Source organism: Oncorhynchus clarkii, chromosome 16 (assembly GCF_045791955.1).
Source record: "Oncorhynchus clarkii lewisi isolate Uvic-CL-2024 chromosome 16, UVic_Ocla_1.0, whole genome shotgun sequence".
NCBI lineage: Eukaryota > Metazoa > Chordata > Actinopteri > Salmoniformes > Salmonidae > Oncorhynchus > Oncorhynchus clarkii.
The window spans coordinates 59,066,894-59,094,860 of NC_092162.1; the positions used below are offsets into that span (position 1 = coordinate 59,066,894).

General features: G+C 43.3%; 1 protein-coding gene across 2 annotated transcripts in view; it reads left to right on the forward strand.

The window, feature by feature from the left end:
• LOC139368829 (solute carrier family 12 member 5-like) overlaps window positions 1-27,967 on the forward strand; it is a 90,841-nt gene that overhangs the window by 48,653 nt on the left and 14,221 nt on the right. For both annotated transcript variants that reach the window (XM_071108228.1, XM_071108229.1), the window contains exons 2-12: window positions 5,283-5,386; window positions 5,707-5,850; window positions 11,347-11,493; window positions 19,965-20,019; window positions 20,995-21,125; window positions 21,842-22,089; window positions 22,529-22,740; window positions 22,874-23,041; window positions 23,988-24,086; window positions 27,164-27,221; window positions 27,490-27,664. In XM_071108228.1, coding sequence (XP_070964329.1) covers window positions 5,283-5,386; window positions 5,707-5,850; window positions 11,347-11,493; window positions 19,965-20,019; window positions 20,995-21,125; window positions 21,842-22,089; window positions 22,529-22,740; window positions 22,874-23,041; window positions 23,988-24,086; window positions 27,164-27,221; window positions 27,490-27,664 — 1,541 coding nt within the window. The remainder of the gene's footprint in view (window positions 1-5,282; window positions 5,387-5,706; window positions 5,851-11,346; window positions 11,494-19,964; window positions 20,020-20,994; window positions 21,126-21,841; window positions 22,090-22,528; window positions 22,741-22,873; window positions 23,042-23,987; window positions 24,087-27,163; window positions 27,222-27,489; window positions 27,665-27,967) is intronic.

Genomic DNA, 27,967 nt, shown 5'->3' on the forward strand with positions numbered 1-27,967 from the left:
TATACTGATGTGATTATCTACACCGGATACATTACACAGATTACAACAAATGGACAATGCTGTGACGTGGTGTCACAATCGTAAGCATTTTCTACCTCTCCCTGAACCAGTCTGTAATACCTACATGTTTCAAGCAGACCACCATAGTCCCTGTGCCCAAGAACACCAAGGTAACCTTTCTAAATGACTATCGCCCCGTAGCACTCACCTCTGTAGCCATGAAATGCTTTCAAAGGCTGGTCATGGCTCACATCAACACCATTATCCCAGACAAAGGAGCTGATAGTGGACTACAAGAAACAGAGGGCCAAGCACGCCCCCATCCACATCGACGGGACTGTAGTGGAGTGGGTCGAGAGCTTTAAGTTCCTTGGTATCCACATCACTAAGGAATTAGCATGGTCCACAAACACCAACACAATTGTGAAGAAGGGATGACAATGCCTCTTCCCCCTTAGGAGGCTGAAAAGATTTGATGGGCCTCCTCAAAAAGTTATACAGCTGCACTATTAAGAGCATCTTGACTGGCTGCATTACTGCTTGGTATGGCACTGCTTGGCATCCGACCGCAAGGCACTACAGAGGGTAGTGCATAAGGCCCATTACGCAACTGGGGCCAAGATCCATGCCATCCAGGACCTCTGGATGAGGAGGAAGGTCCTCAAGAGGAAGGTCCTAAAAACTGTCAAAGACTCCAACCACCCAAGTCACAGACTGTTCTCTTTGCTACTGCAAGGCAAGCGGTACCGATCGGCCAAGTCTGGAACCGACAGGACACTGAAGAGCTTTTACTCCCAAGCCATAAGATAGCTACTGTATATACAGTAGTTAGTTAAATAGTTAACCAAGTAGCTACCTGGGCTATCTGCATTGACCCTGTTTGCACTAACTCTTTTGACTCATCACATACGCTGCTGCTACTGTTAATTATTTATCTGGTTGCCTAATCACTTTACCCCTACCTATACAGTTCATTCAGAAAGTATTCACACCCCTTGACTTTTTCAACATTTTGTTATGTTGTAGCCTGAATTTAAAATGGTTTAAATTCAGATTTTGTGTCACTGGCCTATACAGTATATCCCATAATGTCAAAGTGAAATTATATTTTTCAAAATGTTCTACAGTATTCAAACCCTTTATTATGGCAAGCCTAAATATGTTCAGGAGTATGAATTTGCTTAACAAATCACGTAAGTTGCATGGACTCACTCTGTGTGCAATAATAGTGTTTAACATGATTTTATTATGACCAGCTCCTGTCTGTACCGCACACATACAATTATCTGTTAGGTCACTCAGTCAATCAGTGAATTTCAAACACTGATTCAACCACAAAGACCTGGGAGGTTTTCAATGCCTCGCAAAGAAGGGCACCTATTGGTAGATGGGTAAAAATGTGATGGGAAAAACTAAGGATTGATCAACAACATTGTAGTTACACCACAATACTAACCTAATTGACAGAGTGAAAAGAAGGAAGCCTGTACAGAATAAAATGATGAATGCATCCTGTTTGCAACAAGGCTCTAAAGTAATACTGTAAAAGATGTGGCAAAGCAATTCACTTTTTGTCCCAAATACAAAGTGGTATGTTTGTGGCAAATCCAATACAACACATTACTGAGTACCACTCTCCATATTTTCAAACATAGTGGTGGCTGCATCATGTTATGTGTATGCTTGTAATCATTAAGGACTGGGGAGTTTTTAAGGATAAAAACATTTACAGAATGGAGCTAAGCACAGGCAAATTACTAAAGGAAAATCTGGTTCAGTCTGCTTTCCACCAGACACTGGGACATGAATTTCCCTTTCAGCAGGAAATTAACCTAAAACACAAGGCCAAATCTACACTGGAGTTGCTTACCAAGAAGACACTGAATGTTCCTGCGTGGCAGGGTTAAAGTTTTGACTGAAATCTGCTATTGAAAATGGTTGTCTAGCAATGATCAACAACCAATTTGAAAGAACTTGAAGAATTTTGAAAATAATAATGGGCAAGTGTTGCACAATCCAGGCGTGGAAAGCTCTTAAAGACTTACCCAGAAAGACTCACCGCTGTAATCAATGCCAGGCGCTTCTACAAAGTACTAACTCAGGGGTGTGAATACTTATGAAACTGTTATATTTAGCATGTGACAAATACATTTAGATTTTATTAGATTTGTTATTTGATCTGGGCGTTGATGTTTTTGATTATATTCATGTTAGCTGACGGTGAAAGTATTGGATTTGCTGTTTTGTTATTTCAGTCAGGTTGTGAATAGTTAATGCTTTAAACATCATTGGGAGATAGGACTGGATAGTGTCAGCGAGCTAGCTGAGGACCCACAACCACACTGCAGGGACCTTTAGAGGCAAAGGAAGGGAGAGTGGTCTTAAGACTGTGAAGCCTCATCCTTAATGGGAGCATTAATCAACATGAACTTGGAGACTCAGAGGACACGTTGTATGCGGGGACCTTTATCATGAGCTCACACACTGTAGTCTTAATTAAATAGAATGTATAGTCACACACACCTCTCACTAAACAGCCTCCTTCTCTAGTATTTTCTCCCTCTCTCCAAGTTCTACTGTGGAGGTAGTGAGTGATCTTTGAGCAACTTTCAGGACCAATTAGGGTTAATTGCCTTGCGCAAGGTCACATGACAATATTTTTAACCTAGTCGGCTCGGGGATTCAAACCAGCAACCTTTGTGTTACTGGCCCAATGCTCGCAATCACTAGACTACCTGCCACCCTGTTATGCAGTGCAGCAGAGCTGAGTGGGAGAATCATTTCACAACTAAAGAGTGTGGATGTCCTTCCCTGGCAAGATCAATACTGTAGGTAAAGGATGAACAGGGAGACTGTATGTAAATCTGTATCTAAATCTGAGGTCAAATTGATCTACCTCGCACCCCCCCTACACGCACACACACACACACGCGCGCGCACACCAGACACACACACGCACCCAAACACACACAGAGAGATGGAACAGGAAGGGAGACCCTTTCTAACAACACATTCTCTCTTTCTATGTAAATCCATGTAATTTACAATAATTGTATGATTAATAACTACAGCAACAATATTTTTAGAGAGCAATTTGAATGCCAAACAGAGCATGCACATAAATAAAAATCCATCTTTAAAAAGCTTTGAGATCTTATGAGAAGCACTAGCTACATACTGTAAATGCAATTCATGGCCCATTTCTATAAAGCACCAAGACAGGGACTATTCATTACATGCACTTGGATGGGTCAATATAAACTCATAAAGCAGAATCAACTGCTGTGCGCGTTCCGAGGCCATGCCTGCTGATCAAACGATCCGGGCTGTGGGTAATGATATGAGCCGCTCTATCTGCTCTCCAATGGGCATCTCTCATACTGGGTCATCCCACCAAAGGTAAATTAAGAAACTTTCATGGCGAATGTATTTTTACATACAGGACTACAGTACAGTATGCATGCCTGCCATGAATGTGATCAGAACGACGGTCAGGTGTACATACTGCATAATAAACTGAAAATGTTATCTAGCTGACATGGTGCTATCCAGATCCATAAAGTATAGGGGTTCTACAAATATAGGATACAGAAGGAAACTAATCCTGCAACAACAGGACATTTGAATTACTATGTGGATTATAGTTAATGGACATTTTTGAAAAATCAAGTCTGAAATTTCGAAGTGGAAATTACACATTTCAGAAGCCTTTTTACACCATAAATACACTATACATTTTTTTTCTGGAATGTTCTCCTGCAACAGGGTGATCAAATTAATATCCTACATCTGTACCTAGCAAGATCATAGTGTAAATGCTTAGACACGAATATGTCAATACGGGCAGTCCCATGACATGCCATGCTTTGTGAGATTACATTTCAAACCTTCGATCTCACATAACCTATTCACCTATCTTACAAACGTGCTGAATGATTGAATGTACAGTGTTGTTGCATAACATAAAACACAGCAGTAAGCTCCATGTAAAGCACATAGAATAAAATATACAGAGCAGCTTGTTACCAAAGAGCCAGAGCTATATAGGCCATAAACTGCTAATTCACTGCACTCCCTGTGCTCAGAGTAGGATGAAGATTTGTGCCTTAGGGCAACTTCTAGCCAGAGCCCCTGTACTGTTGGCTGATGTGGTTGGTTTGGCTTTAATGTAATGCAGCACACACACTGCATGTCCTGTGCTAGTTTTGGTGTGCAGCGATATGCCAGGTTGACTGTGCTGTGCTGTGTGTTCTAGTGATGGCCGGTGTGGTCGATCGTTGTGTGCTGCCTGGCTGCCTGGCGCTGATGCACTGCAGTGGATCTTTAGTATTCCTCTCCTGCCTTCTGAGAAGGGTCTCCTCTGGGACTGGAGCGAAGCCAGTGCCCATATCTACCACCGCTCCCTCTCTCTCCCTCTCCCTCTCCCCCCCCCCCCCCTCTCTCTCTCTCTCTCTCTCTCTCTCTCTCTCCCCGTCCTTACTTCCTTCCTTCCTTCCTTCCTTCCTTCCTTCCTTCCCTCCCTCCCTCCCTCCCTCCCTTAACGCTATTAATAGGCCCTGCGCACAGAGTCTGTGTCAGGCAGCTGACAGGGGCCACAATCAGAACTGCATGCCAGGCTGGAGAGGGAACAGGGCAGGCAATCCAAAAAGTATCGATTGGATGACTGGGCTTGTGTGTATGTGTGTATGAACTGCTTAAGTACCCCTCTATATTCCTGAACAGTGAAATAACACCTAATATCTAAATCACACTGATGTTTGACTTTCTATGAGGTTCTCTGTGTGATATGATGAATACACACAATTTAGAATCTCTGGTTCCATTTGTCATTCCCAGCATGAACCCTTCCCACACAAAGCCTGTACAGATTCATCTAAAGAGAGAATTTCCTGGCTCTAGCAACTACCTCATGTGTCTTAACATAATTAAATCCTGAACGATGAATCATTTCTCCAAGCTAACATAATTTATTAACAAACAACACATTCATATTAATCGAAAACCAATCATTTCACTCCTCCTGTTAAAACAACCTGGGTCTGTCACTAAAACTACATATTGAGAAAGTAATATTTCAGTGTTACCAATGTCTGTGTTTTGCAAACATTCATATTAATTAAATATTATCCCCATTTGAATCAACATCTCTCTTTTAAGGATTATTTGTGTGTGTGTGTGTGTGTGTGTGTGTGTGTGTGTGTGTGTGTGTGTGTGTGTGTGTGTGTGTGTGTGTGTGTGTGTGTTTCTCTGTTAACCCTTAGCGTGCTGTCTGTTCGTTGCAGGCGATGGGAACCCAAAGGAGAGCAGTCCCTTCATCAACAGCAGCAGTGCCAGCGACGTGGAGAAGAGCCAGCAGTACGATGGCAAGAACATGGCCCTGTTTGAGGTCTGTAACATGAGGCTCCTTCACTTGCTTACATATAATTACATAGTAATGATCTAGTAATTATCAAATTGCTTTGTTCCATTGGTTTCGATGAAACAAGCACCTACAGTATATATGAAGCCTTGCTTACTTACGTACCATCTGACAGCAGGTGGGTTGAATTCTTTGAAATAAGAACTGGCTTAATCATATAGTTTCTCAGTTGTCAATATCAGCTGAGAGGACTGTAAAATTCAATATTACCTGCATGTTTCCTACTGTGTTTTGTCCTCTGGTATAGTGATATGGTGTGTCTGTCCACCTTTCTCTCTGTCCTGCAGGAGGAGATGGACAACAGTCCTATGGTGTCGTCCATACTTAGCAGTCTGGCCAACTATTCCAACCTGCCTCAGGGCAGCAAAGAGCACGAGGAGGCCGAGAACGAGGAGGGGGCGGCACCATCCAAAAAAAAACCTGCTGTCAAGGTACTCAATCTAATCTAACTAAAGTCTTATCCTAAACATAAACATTAGCTGAAGTTTGACTTGATCTGAGGTGGCAGAGTGTATCCCTCCCAGGTCTCCATCCTGAAAAGAGGGCCTGGAAAGGATGTTATTAATGACGCTGTCTGCCATGTTTAGGCCTGGATAGGACGTTATTAATGACGCTGTCTGCCATGTTTAGGCCTGGATAGGACGTTATTAATGACGCTGTCTGCCATGTTTAGGCCTGGATAGGACGTTATTAATGACGCTGTCTGCCATGTTTAGGCCTGGATAGGACGTTATTAATGACGCTGTCTGCCATGTTTAGGCCTGGATAGGACGTTATTAATGGCGCTGTCTGCCATGTTTAGGCCTGGATAGGACGTTATTAATGACGCTGTTGGTCATGTTTAGGCCTGGACAGGACATTATTGATGGCTGTGCACGCTGTCCGTTTCCTTCCCCGCCGATTCACAGCCGTTTGGTCATTTATCGGGTCTGAGCAGGGCTGGTTGACGTTTATTGCCATGAATCTTGTCCTGGAGGCAGAACTGAGCCATTTGCCCTTAGAAAGGCCAACTGCAAATTCTAAATTGGCTATATTGTAATAAATCATAATTAGCTCTTTGGTCTTAATTAAAGTTTATGGTTAGGCATTATGGTTATCAGTGTGGTTAAGGTTAGGGTTAAGATTAGGTTGCATCACATCCGGCCGTGATTGGGTGTCCCATATGGCGGCGCACAATTGACCCAGCGTCATCTGGGTTTGGCTGGAGTAGGCCGTCATTGTAAATAAGAATTTGTTCTTAATTGACTTGCATAGTTAAATAAAGGTTACAGGTTTAAAATCTAATTTTATGACTTTGTGGCTGTGCAAACTAGTCACCACTCTGCAGAGCTGCATCTAGAACAAGATTCATGATGAAAAATGCTAACCTGCCTGAGCAGGGCCACATTAGGCCTGTTATCCAGCACATGTGCAGTGGAGCATAACCCTGATACAACAAGCTGCTCTCTCAGCCTGTCTTGTTACCCTGACACAACAAGCTGCTCTCTCAGCCTGTCTTGTTACCCTGAAACAACAAGCTGCTCTCTCAGCCTGTCTTGTTACCCTGATACACCAAGCTGCTCTCTCAGCCTGTCTTGTTACCCTGATACAACAAGATGCTCTCTTGGCCTGTCTTGTTACCCTGATACAACAAGCTGCTCTCTCGTCCTGTCGTTAGCCTGATACAACAAGCTGCTCTCTTGGTCTGTCTTGTTACCCTGATACAACAAGCTGCTCTCTTGGCCTGTCTTGTTACCCTGATACAACAAGCTGCTCTCTTGTCCTGTCTTGTTACCCTGACACAACAAGCTGCTCTCTCAGCCTGTCTTGTTACCCTGAAACAACAAGCTGCTCTCTCAGCCTGTCTTGTTACCCTGATACACCAAGCTGCTCTCTCAGCCTGTCTTGTTACCCTGATACAACAAGATGCTCTCTTGGCCTGTCTTGTTACCCTGATACAACAAGCTGCTCTCTCGTCCTGTCGTTAGCCTGATACAACAAGCTGCTCTCTTGGCCTGTCTTGTTACCCTGATACAACAAGCTGCTCTCTTGGCCTGTCTTGTTACCCTGATACAACAAGCTGCTCTCTCGTCCTGTCGTTAGCCTGATACAACAAGCTGCTCTCTTGGTCTGTCTTGTTACCCTGATACAACAAGCTGCTCTCTTGGCCTGTCTTGTTACCCTGATACAACAAGCTGCTCTCTTGTGCTGTCGTTACCCTGATACAACAAGCTGCTCTCTTGGCCTGTCGTTACCCTGATACAACAAGCTGCTCTCTCGTCCTGTCGTTACCCCGATACAACAAGCTGCTCTCTCGTCCTGTCGTTACCCTGATACAACAAGCTGCTCTCTCGTCCTGTCGTTAGCCTGATACAACAAGCTGCTCTCTTGGCCTGTCTTGTTACCCTGAAACAACAAGCTGCTCTCTTGGCCTGTCTTGTTACCCTGATACAACAAGCTGCTCTCTTGTCCTGTCGTTACCCTGATACAACAAGCTGCTCTCTCGTCTTGTCGTTACCCTGATACAACAAGCTGCTCTCTTGGCCTGTCTTGTTACCCTGATACAACAAGCTGCTCTCTCGTCTTGTCGTTACCCTGATACAACAAGCTGCTCTCTTGGCCTGTCGTTACCCTGATACAACAAGCTGCTCTCTCGTCCTGTCGTTACCCCGATACAACAAGCTGCTCTCTCGTCCTGTCGTTACCCTGATACAACAAGCTGCTCTCTCGTCCTGTCGTTACCCTGATACAACAAGCTGCTCTCTTGGCCTATCGTTACCCTGATACAACAAGCTACTTTCTTGTCCTGTCGTTACCCTGATACAACAAGCTGCTCTCTTGGCCTGTCTTGTTACCCTGATACAACAAGCTGCTTTCTCGTCCTGTCGTTACCCTGATACAACAAGCTACTCTCTTGGCCTGTCGTTACCCTGATACAACAAGATGCTCTCTCAGCCTGTCTTGTTACCCTGATACAACAAGCTGCTCTCTCGTCCTGTCGTTAGCCTGATACAACAAGCTTCTCTCTTGGCCTGTCTTGTTACCCTGATACAACAAGCTGCTCTCTTGGCCTGTCTTGTTACCCTGATACAACAAGCTGCTCTCTCGTCCTGTCGTTAGCCTGATACAACAAGCTGCTCTCTTGGTCTGTCTTGTTACCCTGATACAACAAGCTGCTCTCTTGGCCTGTCTTGTTACCCTGATACAACAAGCTGCTCTCTTGTCCTGTCGTTACCCTGATACAACAAGCTGCTCTCTCGTCTTGTCGTTACCCTGATAGAACAAGCTGCTCTCTTGGCCTGTCTTGTTACCCTGATACAACAAGCTGCTCTCTTGTGCTGTCGTTACCCGGATACAACAAGCTGCTCTCTTGGCCTGTCGTTACCCTGATACAACAAGCTGCTCTCTCGTCCTGTCGTTACCCCGATACAACAAGCTGCTCTCTCGTCCTGTCGTTACCCTGATACAACAAGCTGCTCTCTCGTCCTGTCGTTACCCTGATACAACAAGCTGCTCTCTTGGCCTATCGTTACCCTGATACAACAAGCTACTTTCTCGTCCTGTCGTTACCCTGATACAACAAGCTGCTCTCTTGGCCTGTCTTGTTACCCTGATACAACAAGCTACTCTCTTCGCCTGTCGTTACCCTGATACAACAAGATGCTCTCTCAGCCTGTCTTGTTACCCTGATAGAACAAGATGCTCTCTTGGCCTGTCTTGTTACCCTGATACAACAAGCTGCTCTCTCGTCCTGTCGTTACCCTGATACAACAAGCTGCTCTCTCATCCTGTCTTGTTACCCTGGTCTGAGGCAGGTTACTGCATCATTCCCCTCCACTCTTTTTCTTGTTATCTGCATCTTCATTTGACAGCTTCTTCCAGCCAATAAGCCAAAAGATGCTGATACAAGAGAATTCTAAACGGGTAGTAGATATTAACCTGAGAGGATGGGATAATGTTTTTATTTGATTTTTTTATCTTAAACAAGATGAGGAGTAGCATCATACCAGCCTTACTCAATCACCTGACTACAATTTCTCTCATGCTGTGAAATTGGAGCACATGATCACATGGCATGGTAATTGGTCTGACAGGTCATTTTAGAGGTGGTTTGTGTTGTCTTTAGCATCAGTCAAATTGATAGGAACGATTGTTCTGCAAAGAAAAAATATGACAGGCTACTTTTTACAATTTAATGAAGATTGATGCATCAAAATGTGCATTTATTTGTCCATTTGTAGTTTAACACTTGAGGACTCATTCAACAGGTAGAGTTTTGTGTACTGTGGACTTCAGTAGTGTTCTTTACAGCAGTGGTTCTCAACCCTCGTCCTGGGGACCTAAAGGGGAACATTATTTGGTTTTGCCCTTGCACTAACACACCTTTCAAATGACCAGCTTCAGCTTGTTCATTATTAATTATTTGAATCAGCTTTGTTTGTACATGGGCAAAAATAAAAATGTGCACCCCTTTAGGTCCCCAGGACCAGGATTGAGAAACACTGCTCTACAGTGAAATAGACAGGCTGCCGTGGAGCCTGTCACTGAATGCTAAGTAATTCCATATATGGTGTGGCGAGGCTCCTATTGTGATGAGTCACCTGGAGGATCTGAGGTCCAAGGGCAAAACCTGAGGTAGACAGTCTGTCAGAGTGGCCCTGCAGTAGGCTACCTCTCACTGGCTCTCCCCTGTGGCTCTGCAGAACCCTTGGGGCTAAGACATCTCTCTCTATATACAGATTTCAATTTCCTTCCCATGTCTCGTCTCCTCCCTGGACTCCACAGAATTTAAATGAGGAGCTTCAGACACTTATTTGGTGTAAGGAAGACAAGCAAGGACTAAGAGGACAAATAATTGCTTGTTGTCATTGTTGTCACTATTGGATATGACCAAAACCCTGTTTCATAGGCGATTGGAATTTAAACTGACTTTCCAATCTTATCCTAGAATAAATTGCATTTAAAAGTAATAACAAAGTGTGAATCCTGCACTACCATAATGTGTTATTAATGTCCCGTACGGGTATTAGTTACTGGAGGTCTGGTCACAAGTGGAGTCCTATGGCAGATCCAATCCCATTGAACTCAATAGCTGAAAGCTATGTCTAATCAAGGGTAGCGTTTGAGAACGACACTGTGGGATGACATTGTTGGGATAATTACATTTTCTCCCACATACATAGCTAGACAGATAGGCCCATGTGAAGAAATTAATGAGAGGGTCCTTCTCCCTGGCAACAGGACAACTGTGCTAGCCATTAGCTAAATGGGCTGGCAGAGCGATAGAGGACATTGGGTTTGGGCAGCTAGAGCTAGTATCCTAGAGCCACTTCCACCTGCATGAATAGAAGAGTGTGAAAGTAAGTTTCTACTACTTAACTATGATATCACATATATGGATTATTTTCTCTCTGTGTAGTGAGACACAGAGGAATTTCTGCTGCCTGAATTTCAGCTTAATTGCCTCAGAAGAAAAGCTTTCAGTCATGGACGGACAGAATCGCTCTCCAAAATAATGAAGAAAAAGAAAAGCGTTATCTTCCTGCTGCCATTCAAATAGGTTAATGGGGAGGAGATGTCTCCATTATGACTGAATAAAGTGCTTGTCATTCCCTCTTCATTTGATTACTGTCTCTTTGTGATGGGATAGAGGAGGGCCTGTGAGCTTCTGATGAGTCTGTACTGTATTTCAGTATGATGAGTGCAGAATGAGTCTGTACTATATTTCAGTATGATGAGTGCAGAATGAGTCTGTACTGTATCCACCAAACTCAGATGCAAGATTTGGTCACTGGAGGAATTTGTTTTGTTCCACTAAGGTGTTGGGTACATTACTGTACTGTAATGTATATTAATGGTTGTACTGCCGTGCCACTGTTAAATGTTCATATCGGGTGCACACACACACACACAGTATTAATCCGTTTTGCGCTGTGTTTGTTCTCCAGGCACCATCGCTGGGCACTCTGATGGGGGTGTACCTACCCTGCATTCAGAATATCTTTGGTGTGATCCTGTTCCTGCGGATGACCTGGATGGTGGGCATCGGAGGGGTCTTTGGCTCCTTCATCATCGTCTTCATGTGCTGCTCCACGGTGAGTCTGGACCATATCCTTCTCACAAACCTACTCTCCTGTTCTCCTTCTCTCATTCTTTCTTCCCCTCATCCTCTCGCTCTTTATATCACCCTCCATGTTTCCCTCTGTCGGGATAGCTCTTTTTTATCTTCCATCCACTCTCTCTATTTCCCCTTCTCCCTCTCTATCCTAATGTCCATCAGTGTTAGAATGGGCACTGTGCCTGCCAGAGCAGAGGCCAGTTTGCAGCTCTGATAAGGATATACTTAACACCAATTCCATTTTAATTCTGTTTGATGTCCAAAGCTCTCCCAGTTGAGTAAATCCTAGTTTAATCCTGTTTTGACCTGAGGTAACCCTACAAGCTTTACAGAATACATTTACAATTCATCCCTTCACTTACAGAAATAGCTATTCATTTACAGTGTTGTATACATAAGTATATTTTGGGTTTCTATACATGCTGATTCATAGAAATTTCATCATTTGTTACTAAAAATAATTATATAACCCAGAACTGAAACTTCAATTCCAGAATGCATTTGGAATATAGGATAAAAAAAAAATAATAATGGTGTTCCTTTTGATTAATTCTGTTTTGTCTCCCCAAGGGACTAAAAGCTATAGCCTTAGTAGCACTAGCCTTGAGGACTATCTCCCCCCATGAGCCAACCTCCAAACAATAGGTGACCAACCTTACCCCCGTCTATCTCAAGAACATAGACAACCCACCCAACTCACACCCTGACCATACTAAAACAAAGACATAACAAAAGAATGTGACAGATCAAAGACATCAAACCCCAACAGCTCTGATTAGGCAGTGGGCTCAGGACTCTAAAGGACTGCTACTGTACCTTGGGCCATACATAGAGGTTGTGACCTGGACTCGAGTGGGACCAGTGGGACATCTGTTCCAGTCCCACCCCAGGGATTTAAAAAAAAATGTATTTCACCTTTATTTAACCAGGTAGGCTAGTTATATATGTCATGTGCAAATGAGGTAGGATAAGGGAGATAAGGCAATAAATAGGCCATGGTGGCTAAGTAATTACAATATAGAAATTAAACAGTGGAATGGTAGAATATGCAGAAGATGAATGTGCAAGTAGAGATACTGGGGTGCAAAGGAGCAATATAAATAAATACAGTATGGGGATGAGGTAGTTGGATGGGCTATTTACAGATGGGCTATGTACAGGTGCAGTAAGCTGTCTAGTTCTGGATAGGAAAGTGTTAAATTACTAATGGACTAGTAGACCCTGAGCAGCAGAGCATTCAGAGCATTCTGCATTCTGTGGACATACATGTGGAGATCCTTCAGATAAAGGCATCTGTATTCTACGTTGGGTTTGCTCCTAGCAGAGTTCTGCTAGACGAAGGGAACTTCTGTGCCTCGCATACTCTTAAAAGACCTTTGCCTGAAAAACGAGAAAAAAACAATAATTTGTCCACCTTGAGATGCCGTAATCAGTATGTACTTCCTCGAAATGGTCAGAATTAATCTAAGATAACTTAAGATGGATTTCTTGAGCTTTGAAGTTTTTGCAGAGGAGATCTAAGTCATGCAATTTTACAAATTAAGATGTTTGGTGCCATATATCTGAAGTGAAAAAATGTGCATGAAATCGAGTCATCTCTCATTGAATGACAACAAACACTTTATTGAAGAATCCCTTCTGTTGTCCAATCACAGACGAAGGTGCGTAGACGTCGGCTACCGAACTTCGGCTTTCCTCGAGAAAAAATGTAATGCGTATGAACAGCCTAAAAAACCCTTGCCGAAGACCAAAACGAACAAAATCAGCACAAAATGTCGTAGTAATATACAGTGCCTTCGGAAAATATTCAGACTCCTTGACTTTTTCCACATTTTGTTACATCACAGCCTTATTCTAAAATGTATTAAATTAAACTATTTCCTCAGCAATCTACACCAATACCAAGTAACGACAAAGTGAAAATATTTTTTAAAACATTTTTGCACATTTAATAAAAACAGAAATACCTTTACATAAGTATTCAGACCCTTTGCTTTGAGACTCGAAATTGAGCTCAGGTCCATCCCGTTTCCATTGATCATTGTTGAGATGTTTCTACAACTTGATTGGATTCCAACTGTGGTAAATGCAATTGATTGGACATGATTTGGAAAGGCACACACCTGTATGTAAGGTCCCACAGTTGACAGTGCATGTCAGAGTAAAAACCAAGCCATGAGGTCGAAGGAATTGTCCGTAGAGCTTGAGGTTTGTGTCGAGGCATAGATCTGGGGAAGTGTACCAAAACATTTATGCAGCATTGAAGGCCCCCCGAGAACAGTGGCCTCCATCATTCTTAAATGGAAGAAGTTTGGAACCACCACCACTCTTCCTAGAGCTGGCCGCCCGGCCAAACTGAGCAATCGGGGGAGAAGGGCTGTTACGAATCCCTTTTGGCCCGACAGTCAGGGGGGATGGTAATGAGACCCGTAACATAACTCATGCAATTTATAATAGTGACAAAGTAAAAGTGAGAACGAAATAACCACGACTACTGAAATCTACCGTCAAACTTAGGGTTTATTGGAAAACACATGGTAATGGGGGGGAGCAGGAAAAGGGGCTGAGCTGGACCCAAGGAAATAAATAAGTATTCAAAAACACCCCTAAACTAGACTAGCCTATTTCAACAACAGCTAACTAACTAACTAAAAATACAGTAGGTGGTCCGCCCAGTTCTAACTAGGGTTTTCAACAAAGTTTACCTATGGGTAGTGTATGCCCATGGGCGACTTGTCTTGGTTCCCCATTTTCCCACCAGCAAACAAACACCATAACCAAAAACAATACTCACAGGTGAGGACAAAGTGATATGGAGGTGCTCAAACAAAAGATAGCTCAATACAGAGAGAGTGAAACAGAGAGATCTACAGACATGGCATTTACAGAGAGATTGCGCTCCAGCGCAAACAACTGACAGGGTTTTTAAACCAATGGAAAGGAACTGTGATTGGGTAGGAAACAGGAGGAGGTGTGTCTTCTGATTGATGATTGATTGGTGACTGATTGGGGAGTGTTGATTTTCACCTGTGAGGGGAGAAGGAGAGAAAAGAAACACACACACGGGATACACACACAGGATACTTGTATCCGTAACAAGGGCCTTGGTTAGGGAGGAGTTCTTCTGTGGAGATGGGAGAACCTTCCAGAAGCACAATCATCTCTGCAGCACTCCACCAATTTGGCCTTTATGGTAGAGGAAGACGCAAGCCACTCCTCAGTAAAAGGCACATGACAGCCCACTTGGAGTTTGCCAAAAGGCACCTAAAGACTCTCAGACAATGAGAAACAAGATTCAAGATTCTAGTCTGATGAAACCAAGATTTAACTATTTTGCCTGAATGCCAAGCGTCACATCTGGAAGAAACTTGGCACAATCCCTACGGTGAAGCATGGTGTTTGTCAGCGGCAGGGACTGGGTGACTTGTCAGGATCAAGGCAAAGATGAACGGAGCAAAGTACAGAGAGATCCTTGATGAAAACCTGCTCCAGAGCGCTCAGGAACTCAGACTGGGGTAAAGGTTTACCTTCCAACAGGACAATGACCCTAAACACACAGCCAAGACAAAGCAGGAGTGGCTTCGGGACAAGTCTCTGAATGTCCTTGAGTGGCCCAGCCAGAGCCTGGACTTGAACCCGATCGGACATCTCTGGAGAGACCTGAAAATAGCTGTGCAGCAACGCTCCCCATCCAACCTGACAGAGCTTGAGAGGATCTGCAAAGAATGGGAGAAACTCCCCAAATACAGGTGTGCCAAGGTTGTAGCATCATAAGACTTGAGGCTTTAATCGTTGTCGAAGGTGCTTCAACAAAGTATTGAGTAAAGGGTCTGAATACTTATGTACTTTAAATGTGATATTTCATATTTAATATTTTTTCTCAAATGTCTAAAAAACTGTTTTTGCTTTGTCATTATGGGGTATTGTGTGTAGATTGATGAGAGGGAAAAAAAAACAATTTAATCAATTTTAGAATAACTCTGTAACGTAACAACCTTTGGAAAAAGTCAAGGGGTCTGTTCCGAACTCTTTCGGATGGGAAGCATGCGGACGGACACCTTTAGATAGAAAAGACAGCAGGGTTTCACAGGATGGGAGAAGTGTCCAAGCTATCTCTTATAAGAGATTATAACCCAACGATGATTTGACGCTTCATGTTTTCCTGTCTTGTTCTACATTGTACCAGACATGGGTTCAAATACATGTGCATTTGAAATGACAAAATAATATTTGATTTGAAAAGTAATTTAAATACCTGAAATTGTATTTGAACCCAGGTCAGCTTTGTACATGGTTATCAGTTCACATCACTGTCAATTTACATATATCATGTGTCCTCACTTGACGAGGGGTAAGGTGATCCCTGATCTGTGTCAAAGGGCAACTTCTTCCCGGAGCTTGTCTGTCTGCCCAGGGATGCTCAAGGAGCATAATTCCCAGTAGAGCAGTCCCGGGGTCCCTTGCCTGCAGCATCAGATAACAGTAAAACAATTAGGGCTTTATCTGTGCTCCTCAGAGAGCAGGGTCACTTCATTACCAGCTGATAAGGAGTCTCATAGCAGTGCCACGTCACCAGGCCTGTTGGGCTCTGAGAGGGCCCTGTCGCCACTTAATGCACACACACACACACACACACACACACACACACACACACACACACACACACACACACACACACACACACACACACACACACACACACACACACACACACACACAGCTCCAGGCGTGCCACTGGAAACCCACACTGAAGAGGTATTGATTGAGCGCAATCATCTCTCTCTATCGTGTTCATAATGTCACTCTCTTTTTGTCTCTCCGTGACTCATTCTCTCTCCCTGTGTCCTGAGATCTATTTCCTTCATTGTCTTTCTCTATCCATCTCTTTCCTTTAATCCAGATATCTTGTTCTTTCTCCCTCTGATTCCTCCATGATCCAGTCAGTATTTTGTCTCCATCTAACCATTCTGACTAACTCTCTTTCTCTGGCCTAATTACCTCACTCGCTCTCTTTTTTTTCCAACTCTGACCGTCTCTGTCTTTCTCTCTTCTGTCTCTTTTATTTACTTCAACTCTTCCCCGCTCACCTATCCCTACCTCTCACAGACACCTGTCCCTCCCTCTCACAGACACCTGTCCCTCCCTCTCACAGACACCTGTCCCTCCCTCTCACAGACACCTGTCCCTCCCTCTCACAGACACCTGTCCCTCCCTCTCACAGACACCTGTCTCTCCCTCTCACAGACACCTATCTCTCCCTCTCACAGACACCTATCTCTCCCTCTCACAGACACCTGTCCCTACCTCTCACAGACACCTATCTCTCCCTCTCACAGACACCTGTCCCTCCCTCGCACAGACACCTGTCCCTCCCTCTCACAGACACCTGTCCCTCCCTCTCACACAGAGGTTGTGTAGAAGTTGCTTCTAACCACTGATTCAGTGGTCAGATATTTTTGATATTGATATTTTTACACCCATCAAATAAGTAAGGTTATTTACAGGTATGCTCATTTGATCCTAAATCTGTTATTAAGGTTATTTATACAATGGGTTATCTGATCCTAAATCTAAGGGAAACTTTTATCTCAAGCCTGCAGATTGTCCCCACCTTAGATATAAATACTGACACTATAGATGTCTATGATCTCTGTCTTTTATTTCTGCCAGGATGATGATTAGATTGATGAGTTGTCAGGTTAGTTCAAGGTTGCATTGTATGTTGTCATGATCAATCATCTGCCAAATACACTGAACAAAAATATAAACGCAACATGCAACAATTTCAAGTTACAATTCATATAAGGAAATCAGTCAATTGAAATCAATTCATTAGTCCATAATCTATGGATTTCACATGACTGGGAATACAGATATGCATCTGTTGGTCACAGATACCTTACAAAAAAAGGTAGGGGCGTGGATCAGAAAACCAATCAGTATCTGGTGGGACCACCATTTGCCTCACGTAGCACGACACATCTCCTTCGCATAGATCTTGATCCAGCTGTTGATTGTGGCCGTTGAAATGTTGTCCCACTTGGCGGGAACTGGAACACGCTGTTGTACAAGTTGATCCAGAGCATCCCAAACATGCTCAATGGGTGACATGTGTGGTGAGTATGCAGGCCAAGTAAGAACTGGGGCATTTTCAGCTTCCAGGAATTGTGTACATACAGATCCTTGCAACATGTGGCCGTGCATTATCATGCTGAAACATAAGCTGATGGATGAATGTCACAACAATGGGCCTCAGGATCTCGTCAAGATATCTCTGTGCATTCAAATTGCCATTGATCAAATTCAATTGTGCTCATTGTCCATAGATTATGCCTGCCCATACCATAACCCCACCGCCACCATAGGGAACTCTGTTCACAACGTTGACATCAGCAAACCACTCACCCACACAACGCCATACACGCTGTCTGCCATCTGCCCGGTACAGTTGAAACCGGGATTCATCCGTGAAGAGCACAATTCTCCAGCGTGCCATTGGCCATTGAAGGTGAGCATTTCCCCACTGAAGTCGGTTTACGACGCCAAACTGCAGTCAGTTCAAGGCCCTGGTGAGACGATGATCACGCAGATGAGCTTCCATGAGCTGGTTTCTGACAGTTTGTGCAGAAATTCTTTGGTTGTGCAAACCCAGAGTTTCATCAGCTGTCTGGGTGGCTGGTCTCAGATAATCCCGCAGGTGAAGAAGTCTGACTGGTAGGACCTGGGCTAGTGTGATTACATGTTGTCTGCGGTTGTGAGGCAGATTCTTTAAATTCTCTAAAATGACGCTGCAGTCAGCATGCCAATTACACACTTTGAGATATCTGTAGTATTGTGTTGTGTGACAAAAAGGCACATTTTAGAGTGGCCTTTTATTGTCCCCAGCACAAGGTGCATCTGTGTAATGATCATGTTGTTTCATCAGCTTCTTGATATGCCACACCTGTCAGGTGGATGGATAATCTTTGGGAAAGTACAAACGCTCACTAAAAGGGATGTAAACACATTTGTGCACAACATTTGAGAGAAATAAGCTTTTTGTGCGTATGGAACATTTCTGGGATATTTTATTTCAACTCATGAAACATTGGACCAACACTTTACATGTTGCGTTTATACACTACATGACCAAAAGTATGTGGACATCTGCTTGTCAAACATCTCATTCCAAAAACATGGTCAGTAATATGGAGTTGTTCCCCCCTTTGCGGGAAGGCTCTGAGGTCGCGCACTGATGTTGGGCGATTAGGCCTGGCTCGCAGCCAGCATTCCAATTCATCCCAAAGTTGTTCAAAGGGGGTGAGGTCAGGGCTCTGTGCCGGTGCAGTTAAGTTCTTCCACAGCGATCTCGACAAACCATTTCTGTACGTACCTCGCTTTGTGCACGAGGGCATTGTCATGCTGAAACAGGAAAAGGCCTTCCCCAAACTGTTGCCACAAAGTTGGAAGCACAGAATCGTCTAGAATGTCTTTGTATGCTGTAGCATTAAGATTTCCCTTCACTGGAACTAAGGGGCCTAGCTTGAACCAAGAAAAACAGCCCCAGACCATTATTCCTCCTCCACCAATCTTTACATTTGTCACTATGCATTCGGGTGGGCAGTGTTCTCCTGGCATCCGTCGGACTGCCAGATAGTGAAGCGTGATTCATCACTCCAGAGAACGCGTTTCCGCTGCTTCAGAGTCGAAATGTGGTGAACTTTGAACCACTCCAGCCAAAGCTTGGCATTGCGCATGGTGATCTTTGGCTTGTGTGCAGCTGCTTGACCATGGAAACCCATTTTATGAAGCTCCCGGAGAACAGTTCTTGTGACATTGCTTCCAGAGGCAGTTTGGAACTCGGTAGTGAGTGCTGCAACAGAGGACAGACGCTTTTACACGCTATGCGCTTCAGCACTCGGCAGTCTCGTTCTGTGAGCTTGTGTGGCCTACCACTTTGCAGCTGAGCCGTTGTTGCTCCTAGACGTTTCTACTCCACAATTAAAGCACTTACAGTTCACTGGGGAAGCTCTAGCAGGGCAGAAATGTAACAAACTGACTTGTTGGAAAGGTGGCATCCTATGACGGTGCCACGTTGAAAGTCACTGAGCTCTTCTATAATGCCGTTCTACTGCCAATGTTTGGATATGGAGATTGCATGTCTGTGTTCTCGATTTTATACACCAGTCAGCAATGGCTGAGTGGCTAAAATAGTCGAATTCACTCATTTGAAGGGGTGTCCACACACTTTTGTATATATAGTGTATTTTTGTTCAGTATATAACTAAGAAACTATTTTGAACCATCTTCACAATGTTCATACTGAAGTATGGCATAAGGATGGAGCATCACAAACAATATATTATTAAACTAAGAATCAGAACTCTGCAGCTGGTGAATAAAATATATTTAACTGCTCCTCCATTTTAAAAATATCGTTTTCTCTCCCCACTGACTCTCTTGTCTCAGACCATGCTGACAGCGATCTCCATGAGTGCCATCGCAACGAATGGAGTGGTGCCAGGTGAGTGCGTAACACAGTGTGTGCATGCGTGGGAGGCCTGGGTGCCGCAGGGCAATCCTGTTGTTATTTCCAAGCAATTAGGTTTTCATGTCCTCTGATATTGCTCAGGTAGCGCCTCCATGGTAGCGCCTCCATATTGCTCCTGGTAGCGCCTCCATGCTCTGGACACTACGCTGACAGACACAGCAAACCTTCTTGCCACAGCTCGCATTGATGTGCCATCCTGGATGAGCTGCACTACCTGAGCCACTTGTGTGGGTTGTAGACTCCGTCTCATGCTACCACTAGAGTGAAAGCACCGCCAGCATTCAAAAGTGACCAAAACATCAGCCAGGAAGCATAGGAACTGAGAAGTGGTCTGTGGTCCCCACCTGCAGAACCACTCCTTTATTGGGGGTGTCTTGCTAATTGCCTATAATTTCCACCTGTTGTCTATTCCATTTGCACAACAGCATGTGGAATTTATTATCAATCAGTGTTGCTTCCTAAGTGGACAGTTTGATTTCACAGAAGTGTGATTGACTTGGAGTTACATTGTGTTGTTTAAGTGTTCCCTTTATTTTTTTGAGCAGTGTAGTATATACTCATTAAGTATGTAGTATACAGTATGTTAGTATGGGTACTCGAACACAGCTTAGATAATGCTAGCATGGCTAAATCAGAACCACACTGTATTAGCGCCGCTTCCACCACCTGCACAAAGTCAGTGTGAAACTATTCTATTCAGAAACCTATAATATATGTTGTTCCTATCCATAGAACCATAGTAATGTAGAGAAAGTCTAGAACTGTATTCAAGCTCACTCTAACATGCCTAAGCAATGTCTATGCAGCACTATCTTTTTGTTTACAAACTACTGCTTTCGCAGATTCAAGCCCCAATTCTTTAGACTTTTGTGGTGGTTAATCTTTGAAGACAATGTTGCAGAAATAGAGCCAAAGAGAAATGCCAATGGTTGTGTTTGTGTGTCTCAGCCGGAGGCTCCTACTACATGATCTCCCGTTCCCTGGGACCTGAGTTTGGCGGAGCTGTCGGAATCTGCTTCTATTTGGGGACTACTTTTGCGGGTGCCATGTACATCCTTGGTGCCATCGAACTTCTGCTGGTAAGGATAGATGCTTGTTATTATTTTATTGTTTTGTTTACTATCTGTTTTGTATTCCTCTGTGCCTTTTCCAGGATTTATATTGGGGCGAGACCACAACATTGATTAATGCAAAGGGAAGATGTGCACTCACATGTCTGTGTTCTTCAGTGTAGATTGTAATGCAAGGGATGAGGATGCCGAAAGTTACCCACTAAATACAATCAATTGAAACCCATTATGTTAATATATTTTCATTTTAGACAAATATGAAAAGTTGTTGCAATTCCTGAGTGATTTTTCCTTAGAGACATAATATCTCAATTATCATAAATTCATCCAGCAAACTGTCACACTCAGAGATTTATTTAGATCTGATGCTTTTTCAAAATAATACTAAGTGCATTTCCTTTCATATGCTGGTTCATTTGTTTGTGCCTTGTCTGTTCCATCATCCACCATCATAAAAACAATACCATTTTTATTACGTTTATCTGATGTCTCCAATGTTTGAGATCATGTCTGATCTCTCTTCTCACTCCCTTCCTCCTTTTTTCCTTCATCCTCCTTTTCTGACACTTGCTCCCATTCTCTCCCTCCATCCTCATACCTCCCTCTATCATTTTTTTAACACACCCTTTCTCTCCCTCCATCCTATTCTTACTCTCTCCTCTCTTCTTCTCTCATGTTCTCTTCCCTTCCCTTTCTCTCTCTCCCTCCATATTTCCCTTCTCTAGATTTACATCCTTCCCCAGGCAGCCATTTTTAAGATGGAGGGTCTGGAAGGGGCTGATATGGAGGCAGCGATGCTGAACAACATGCGCGTGTACGGCACCATTGTGCTCAGTTTCATGGCCACGGTGGTGTTTGTGGGGGTCAAATATGTCAACAAGCTGGCTCTGGTCTTCCTGGCGTGCGTTATTCTGTCCATCCTGGCTGTTTATGCTGGGGTCATCAAGACGGCCTTTGAACCCCCTGTTTTCCCGTAAGTCTGACCTGACTGAGCCATTGTTCGCCCCAGCGCCGTTGTTATTGTTTTGATTTTGTTGATGAAAACAGAGGAGAGACGCATTTGTCAGCATGGGAGAAAAAAAATTGCACTGCATATTCTGCTGTCCTACCACGCGTGGAATAATGTCCAGGGGGAATGGTGTTTGTTGTTTGCAGTAACTTCTTTGTTGTTGTATTATACCAAACAGACATGGGAGTTCGACCAATTAAGGTTTCCAACTTTAAAGTTGTTAGAGCTTTACAAAAAAACTAAACAAATGTCATGATGACCCTGTCTCTGGTCATGTTCAATGTTTACTTCATTTACTTAGTTAAGTCATGAGACTTTCATATTTATGTTAATTTTTGTAATGTTTTCCTAACCTCTAAATAGACCGGTGACTGATGATGTCTTGTCTGTCCTCCCCCTACAGCGTGTGCATCCTGGGGAACCGCACTCTGATCTCCAAGGGATTTGACGTGTGTGCCAAGGTCATTGAGAGGGACAACGGCACGGTCACCACCAAGCTGTGGAAGATTTTCTGCGACTCGGAGTTCCTCAACGCTACCTGTGATGAGTACTTTGCCAACAACAATGTTTCTGAGATCCAGGGCATCCCAGGGGTTAGCAGTGGTATACTGGCTGGTAAGAAGTGCCCCATTCAGAACGTATTGTAAGCTAATGTAGTCTGTAACAGAGAGACATACTGGTACTCCACAAAAGGTACGTTATTATTATGATGTTTGTGCATCTCTCTGTCTCTGTCTCACTCTCACAGAGAACCTGTTTGGTTACTACCTGGAGAAGGGAGACTTCTTGGAGAAGCGGGGAATCTCAGCCATGCAGGACCCTGACGCTCCCATCACCAACTCCAACCGTTATGTCCTGGCTGACATCACCAGCTTCTTCACCCTGCTGGTGGGGATCTATTTCCCCTCTGTCACAGGTCAGTCACTGCTGGGGTCACAGGTCAATCACTGGGTCAACGGTCAGGGGTCACTGCTGGGGACGGACTAGGCCAATCATATACCAAAAGGACAGTATGGGTACATGCTTTTGTTTCAGCCAAGCACAAACCTGATCAATCTAATCACCTATATTAAGTTATTATAATTAAATTAACATTTTACCTTATGATTTCAAAGTAAATGCTACATTAAAAAAAGCACTGCTTGTATCCTTTGACTAATAATTTGCTTATACAAGGGCACCTAACGGCAGTATTGGATTTCTCACATGAGAAACATCATTCCTATTGTTATATCCACTTTGTAGTAACCTGGGAGTCTCTCCACAGTCCCAAATGCAGAGAGAGAGACAGAGAAATACTTTCCAGAACTGATGACACTAGAGGAGATGAATGAGGTGAAATTAGATCAAGTGGAATTTCTGCCAAAAACCACATCAGCAGAAAGTCTGGGGAATACATGAGTCACATTCCCACTATCATCCCAGTTTCATAACCGCTGAATAAAATGCCCATTGTGTACAAGCATTTGCTCTGTGACATTAGTATTATCATGTTTTGTGAGAGCTGCTGCTGGTGATGTAAAATGGTTTGTTGAACACTTCACCAGTTTTCTGGATTGTAAAAACAACAAACAAAAAAACACTGTTGCTATTACAAGTAAAGAATTAGTTTTTTAAAAGTTGTTAATCAAAAATTCAGATTTTTTGTTGTTGTTGTTGGGCCTCCACTTTATCACTTTCAGACAGCACTCCCTAGCTAGCACAGTAAAAATAAATAAGTAATAAACATGTGTGAAACATAGGACAAGCCATTACACATCAAGTGTGAAGGATGGGAATGGTTCCTGTTTGATCCTGTTTCCCCCCCCCCCCCCCTCCCTCCCTCTTCTGTCCCTCTACACTTCTGTCCCTCTGCCTCCCAGGCATCATGGCTGGCTCTAACCGCTCTGGAGACCTGCGCGATGCTCAGAAGTCCATCCCCATAGGCACCATAGCAGCCATTACCACTACTTCTATAGTGTGTATCCTTTACTACAGTAAATACTGACTGGAGCAGTCTATGTTTTTTGAAACTTCTCAGGGACTAATGACGAAAATACACTGGAATGTTCCATATAATATGGGTGACGTTTGAATAGACAATATGAAGCATTTGATTCTTAATTTAGTTTCAGGTTTTGTAAATGCTTGGGAGACAGTTTGTACTAAAGCCTGTAGGTACAATGTATTTATTTTTGAATTGATTAAGGATCTCTTTCAGCTGTTGCCAAGGCAGCAGATACTCTTCCTGGGGTCCAGCAACATTACGGCAGATATATACAATTAAAAATACATTTCATAACACTTTTCACAACGCATTAAGTGTGCCCCCAGGTCACTACTCCACTACCACATATCTACAATACATTAAGTGTGCCCTCAGGTCACTACTCCACTACCACATATCTACAATACATTAAGTGTGCCCTCAGGTCACTACTCCACTACCACATATCTACAATACAAAATGAATTGTGTGTAGAGTGCGTGTGTTAGCATGTGTATGTGTATGCTTGTGTCTGTGCCTGTGTGTGTGTCTCTTCACAGTCCCCGCTGTTCCAAAAGTGTATTTTTTTATATCTGATTCTACTGCTTGGATCAGTTACCTGATGTGGAATAGAGTTCCATGTAGTCATGGCTCTATGTAGTACTATGTAGTACTGTGAGCCTCCTATAGTCTTTCCTGGACTCGGGGATTGGGAAGAGACCTCTTGTGGCATGTCTTGTGGGGTATGCATGGGTGTCCGAGCTGTGTGCTTGTAGTTTAGACAGACCTCTTGTGGCATGTCTTGTGGGGTATGCATGGGTGTCCGAGCTGTGTGCTTGTAGTTTAGACAGACCTCTTGTGGCATGTCTTGTGGGGTATGAATGGGTGTCTGAGCTGTGTGTTAGTAGTAAACAGACCTCTGGTGACATGTCTTGTGGTGTATGCATGGGTGTCTGAGCTGTGTGTTAGTAGTTTAGACAGACCTCTTTTGGCATGTCTTGTGGGGTATGCATGGGTGTCCGAGCTGTGTGTTAGTAGTTTAGACAGACCTCTTGTGACATGTCTTGTGGGGTATGCATGGGTGTCTGAGCTGTGTGTTAGTAGTTTAGACAGACCTCTGGTGACATGTCTTGTGGGGTATGTATGGGTGTCCGAGCTGTGTGTTAGTAGTTTAGACAGACCTCTTGTGACATGTCTTGTGGGGTATGGATGGGTGTCTGAGCTGTGTGTTAGTAGTTTAGACAGACCTCTGGTGGCATGTCTTGTGGGGTATGCATGGGTGTCTGAGCTGTGTGTTAGTAGTTTAGACAGACCTCTGGTGGCATGTCTTGTGGGGTATGCATGGGTGTCCGAGCTGTGTGCTTGTATTTTAAACAGACAGCTCAGTGTATTCAGCATAGCAATACTTCTTACAATAACAAGTAGTGATGAAGTGAACCTCTCCTCCACTTTGAGCCATGAGAGATTGACATGCATATTATTAATGTTAGCTCTCTGTGTACATTTAAAGGCCAGCCGTGATGCCTTGTTCTGAGCCAATTGTAATTTTCCTAAATCCCTCTTTGTGGCACCTGACCACACGACTGGACAGTAGTCCAGGTGCGACAAAACTAGAGCCTGTAGGACCTGCCTTGTTGATAGTGCTGTTAAGAAGGTAGAGCAGCGCTTTATTATGGACAGACTTCTCCCCATCTTAGCTACTGTTGAATCCATTTTTTTTTGACTATGACAGTTTAAAATCCAGGGTTCTTCAAGCAGTTTAGTCACCTCAACTTGCTTAATTTCCACACTATTCATTATAAGATTTATTTTAGGTTTAGGGTTTAGTGAATGATTTGTCCCAAATACAATACTTGTTGATTTTGAAATATTTAGGACTAACTCATTTCTTGCCACCCATTCTGAAACTGACTGCAGCTCTTTGTTAAGTGTTGCAGTAATTTCACTCGCTGCAGTAGCTGACATGTATAGCATTGAGTCATCTGCATACAAAGGACACACTGGTTTTACTCAAAGCAAGTTGCATGTCATTAGTAAAGATTGAAAAAAGTAAGAGGCCTAGAAAGCTGCCCTGGGGAATTCCTGATTCTAACTGGATAATGTTGGAGAGACTTCCATTAAAGAACACCCTCTGTGTTCTGTTAGACAAGTAACTCTTTATCCACAATATAGCAGGGGGTGTAAAGCCATATCACATACGTATTTACAGCAGCAGACTATGATCAATAATGTCAAAAGCCGCATTGAAGTCTAACAAAATAGCTCCCACAATCTTGTTATCAACAATTTCTCTCAGCCAATCATCAGTAATTTGTGCCCCTGCATGTTGAATGTCTTTCCCTATAAGTGTGCTAAAAGTCTGTCTGGTCAAACACATTTTTTTCCAAAGGTTTACCTAGATTGTAGGCTTAGATTGAAGATATGGCAAATAGGAGTAGCAATATCATCCGCTGTCATTTTCCATCCAAGTTGTCAGACCCAGGTGGCTTGTCATTATTGATAGACAACAACAACAATAAACCTAGTCTTCCAAATTACAGTTCTTGTCTTTCATAATTTTGTCATGGATGTATAGTGTCAGAGTTTTATTGCTGGCATGGCCTAAGTTTGCTAACCTTTCCAATGAAAAAATCATTAAAATAGTTGGCAATATCACTGGGTTTTATGATGAAGGAGCCATCTGATTCAATAAATGATGGAGCTGAGTTTGCCTTTTGCCCAGAATTTCAGAACTATCGTTCTTCATATAATTTATCTTTGTTTCATAGTATAGTTTCTTGTTTTTTTTATTCAGTTTATTCACATCATTTCTCAATTTGCAGTATGTTTTTGTGCAGACACTTATTTGCCGTACCTTTTGCCTCATCCCTCTCAACCATACAATTTTTCCATTCCTCATCAATCCACAGGGATTTAACCGTTGTTACAGATGTTTTCTTAACGGGTGCATGCTTATTAGTAACTGGAATAAGCAATTTCATAAATGGGTCAAGTGCAGCGTATTGTTGCTCTTCATTGTGTAATGCGTGTATTGTGAGGTCTGTGTGTGCGTTCCTTCACTGCTCCTCCCAGACATGTCTGCCGTGGTCCTGTTTGGGGCCTGCATTGAAGGGGTGGTCCTGAGGGACAAGTGAGTTATTTGTATTCCACTCTACATCCACTTCCTGTATTACTATAGCTAGCATCGTTGCCTCGAGTCTTGCCCATCTCAAAATCAATACTCTCCCACTAATTGTCCATGTAATCAGATGCAACACATAGAATAACAAATAATACTTAAAGGACTTGATTGAGAATGTGTGCACTGAATTGATACTGCAATGGACAGTGGACGAGGGTAGCTGTTATAACAAAAACAAATTGAAAAAGGCAACTTAGATCTGTCTCTCTGACTTCAGGTTTGGTGAGGGGGTGGATGGTAACCTTGTAATTGGTACCCTGGCATGGCCTTCACCATGGGTGATCGTGATTGGCTCCTTCTTCTCCACCTGTGGGGCAGGGCTTCAGAGTTTGACTGGAGCGCCACGCCTCCTGCAGGCCATCTCCCGCGATAGCGTAATCCCTTTCCTTAAAGTGAGTAAACACACACACACACACACACACACACACACACACACACACACACACACACACACACATACATACATACATACATACATACATACATACATGCATACATACATATACACTAGCACTATTTACTTCGTGGAGTGGTCAATCAGCGGACATTAGTAATTTGTATCTGTATATGTTATACTGCATATTATTACCAGAACCACTATTTCTACTCTTCTAATACCATCGAGACAATTTCTCTGTTTGTTCAGAGAAATGTAGATCCACTCTACTCAAATAGCCCTCAAGTGTGTCGGGGCT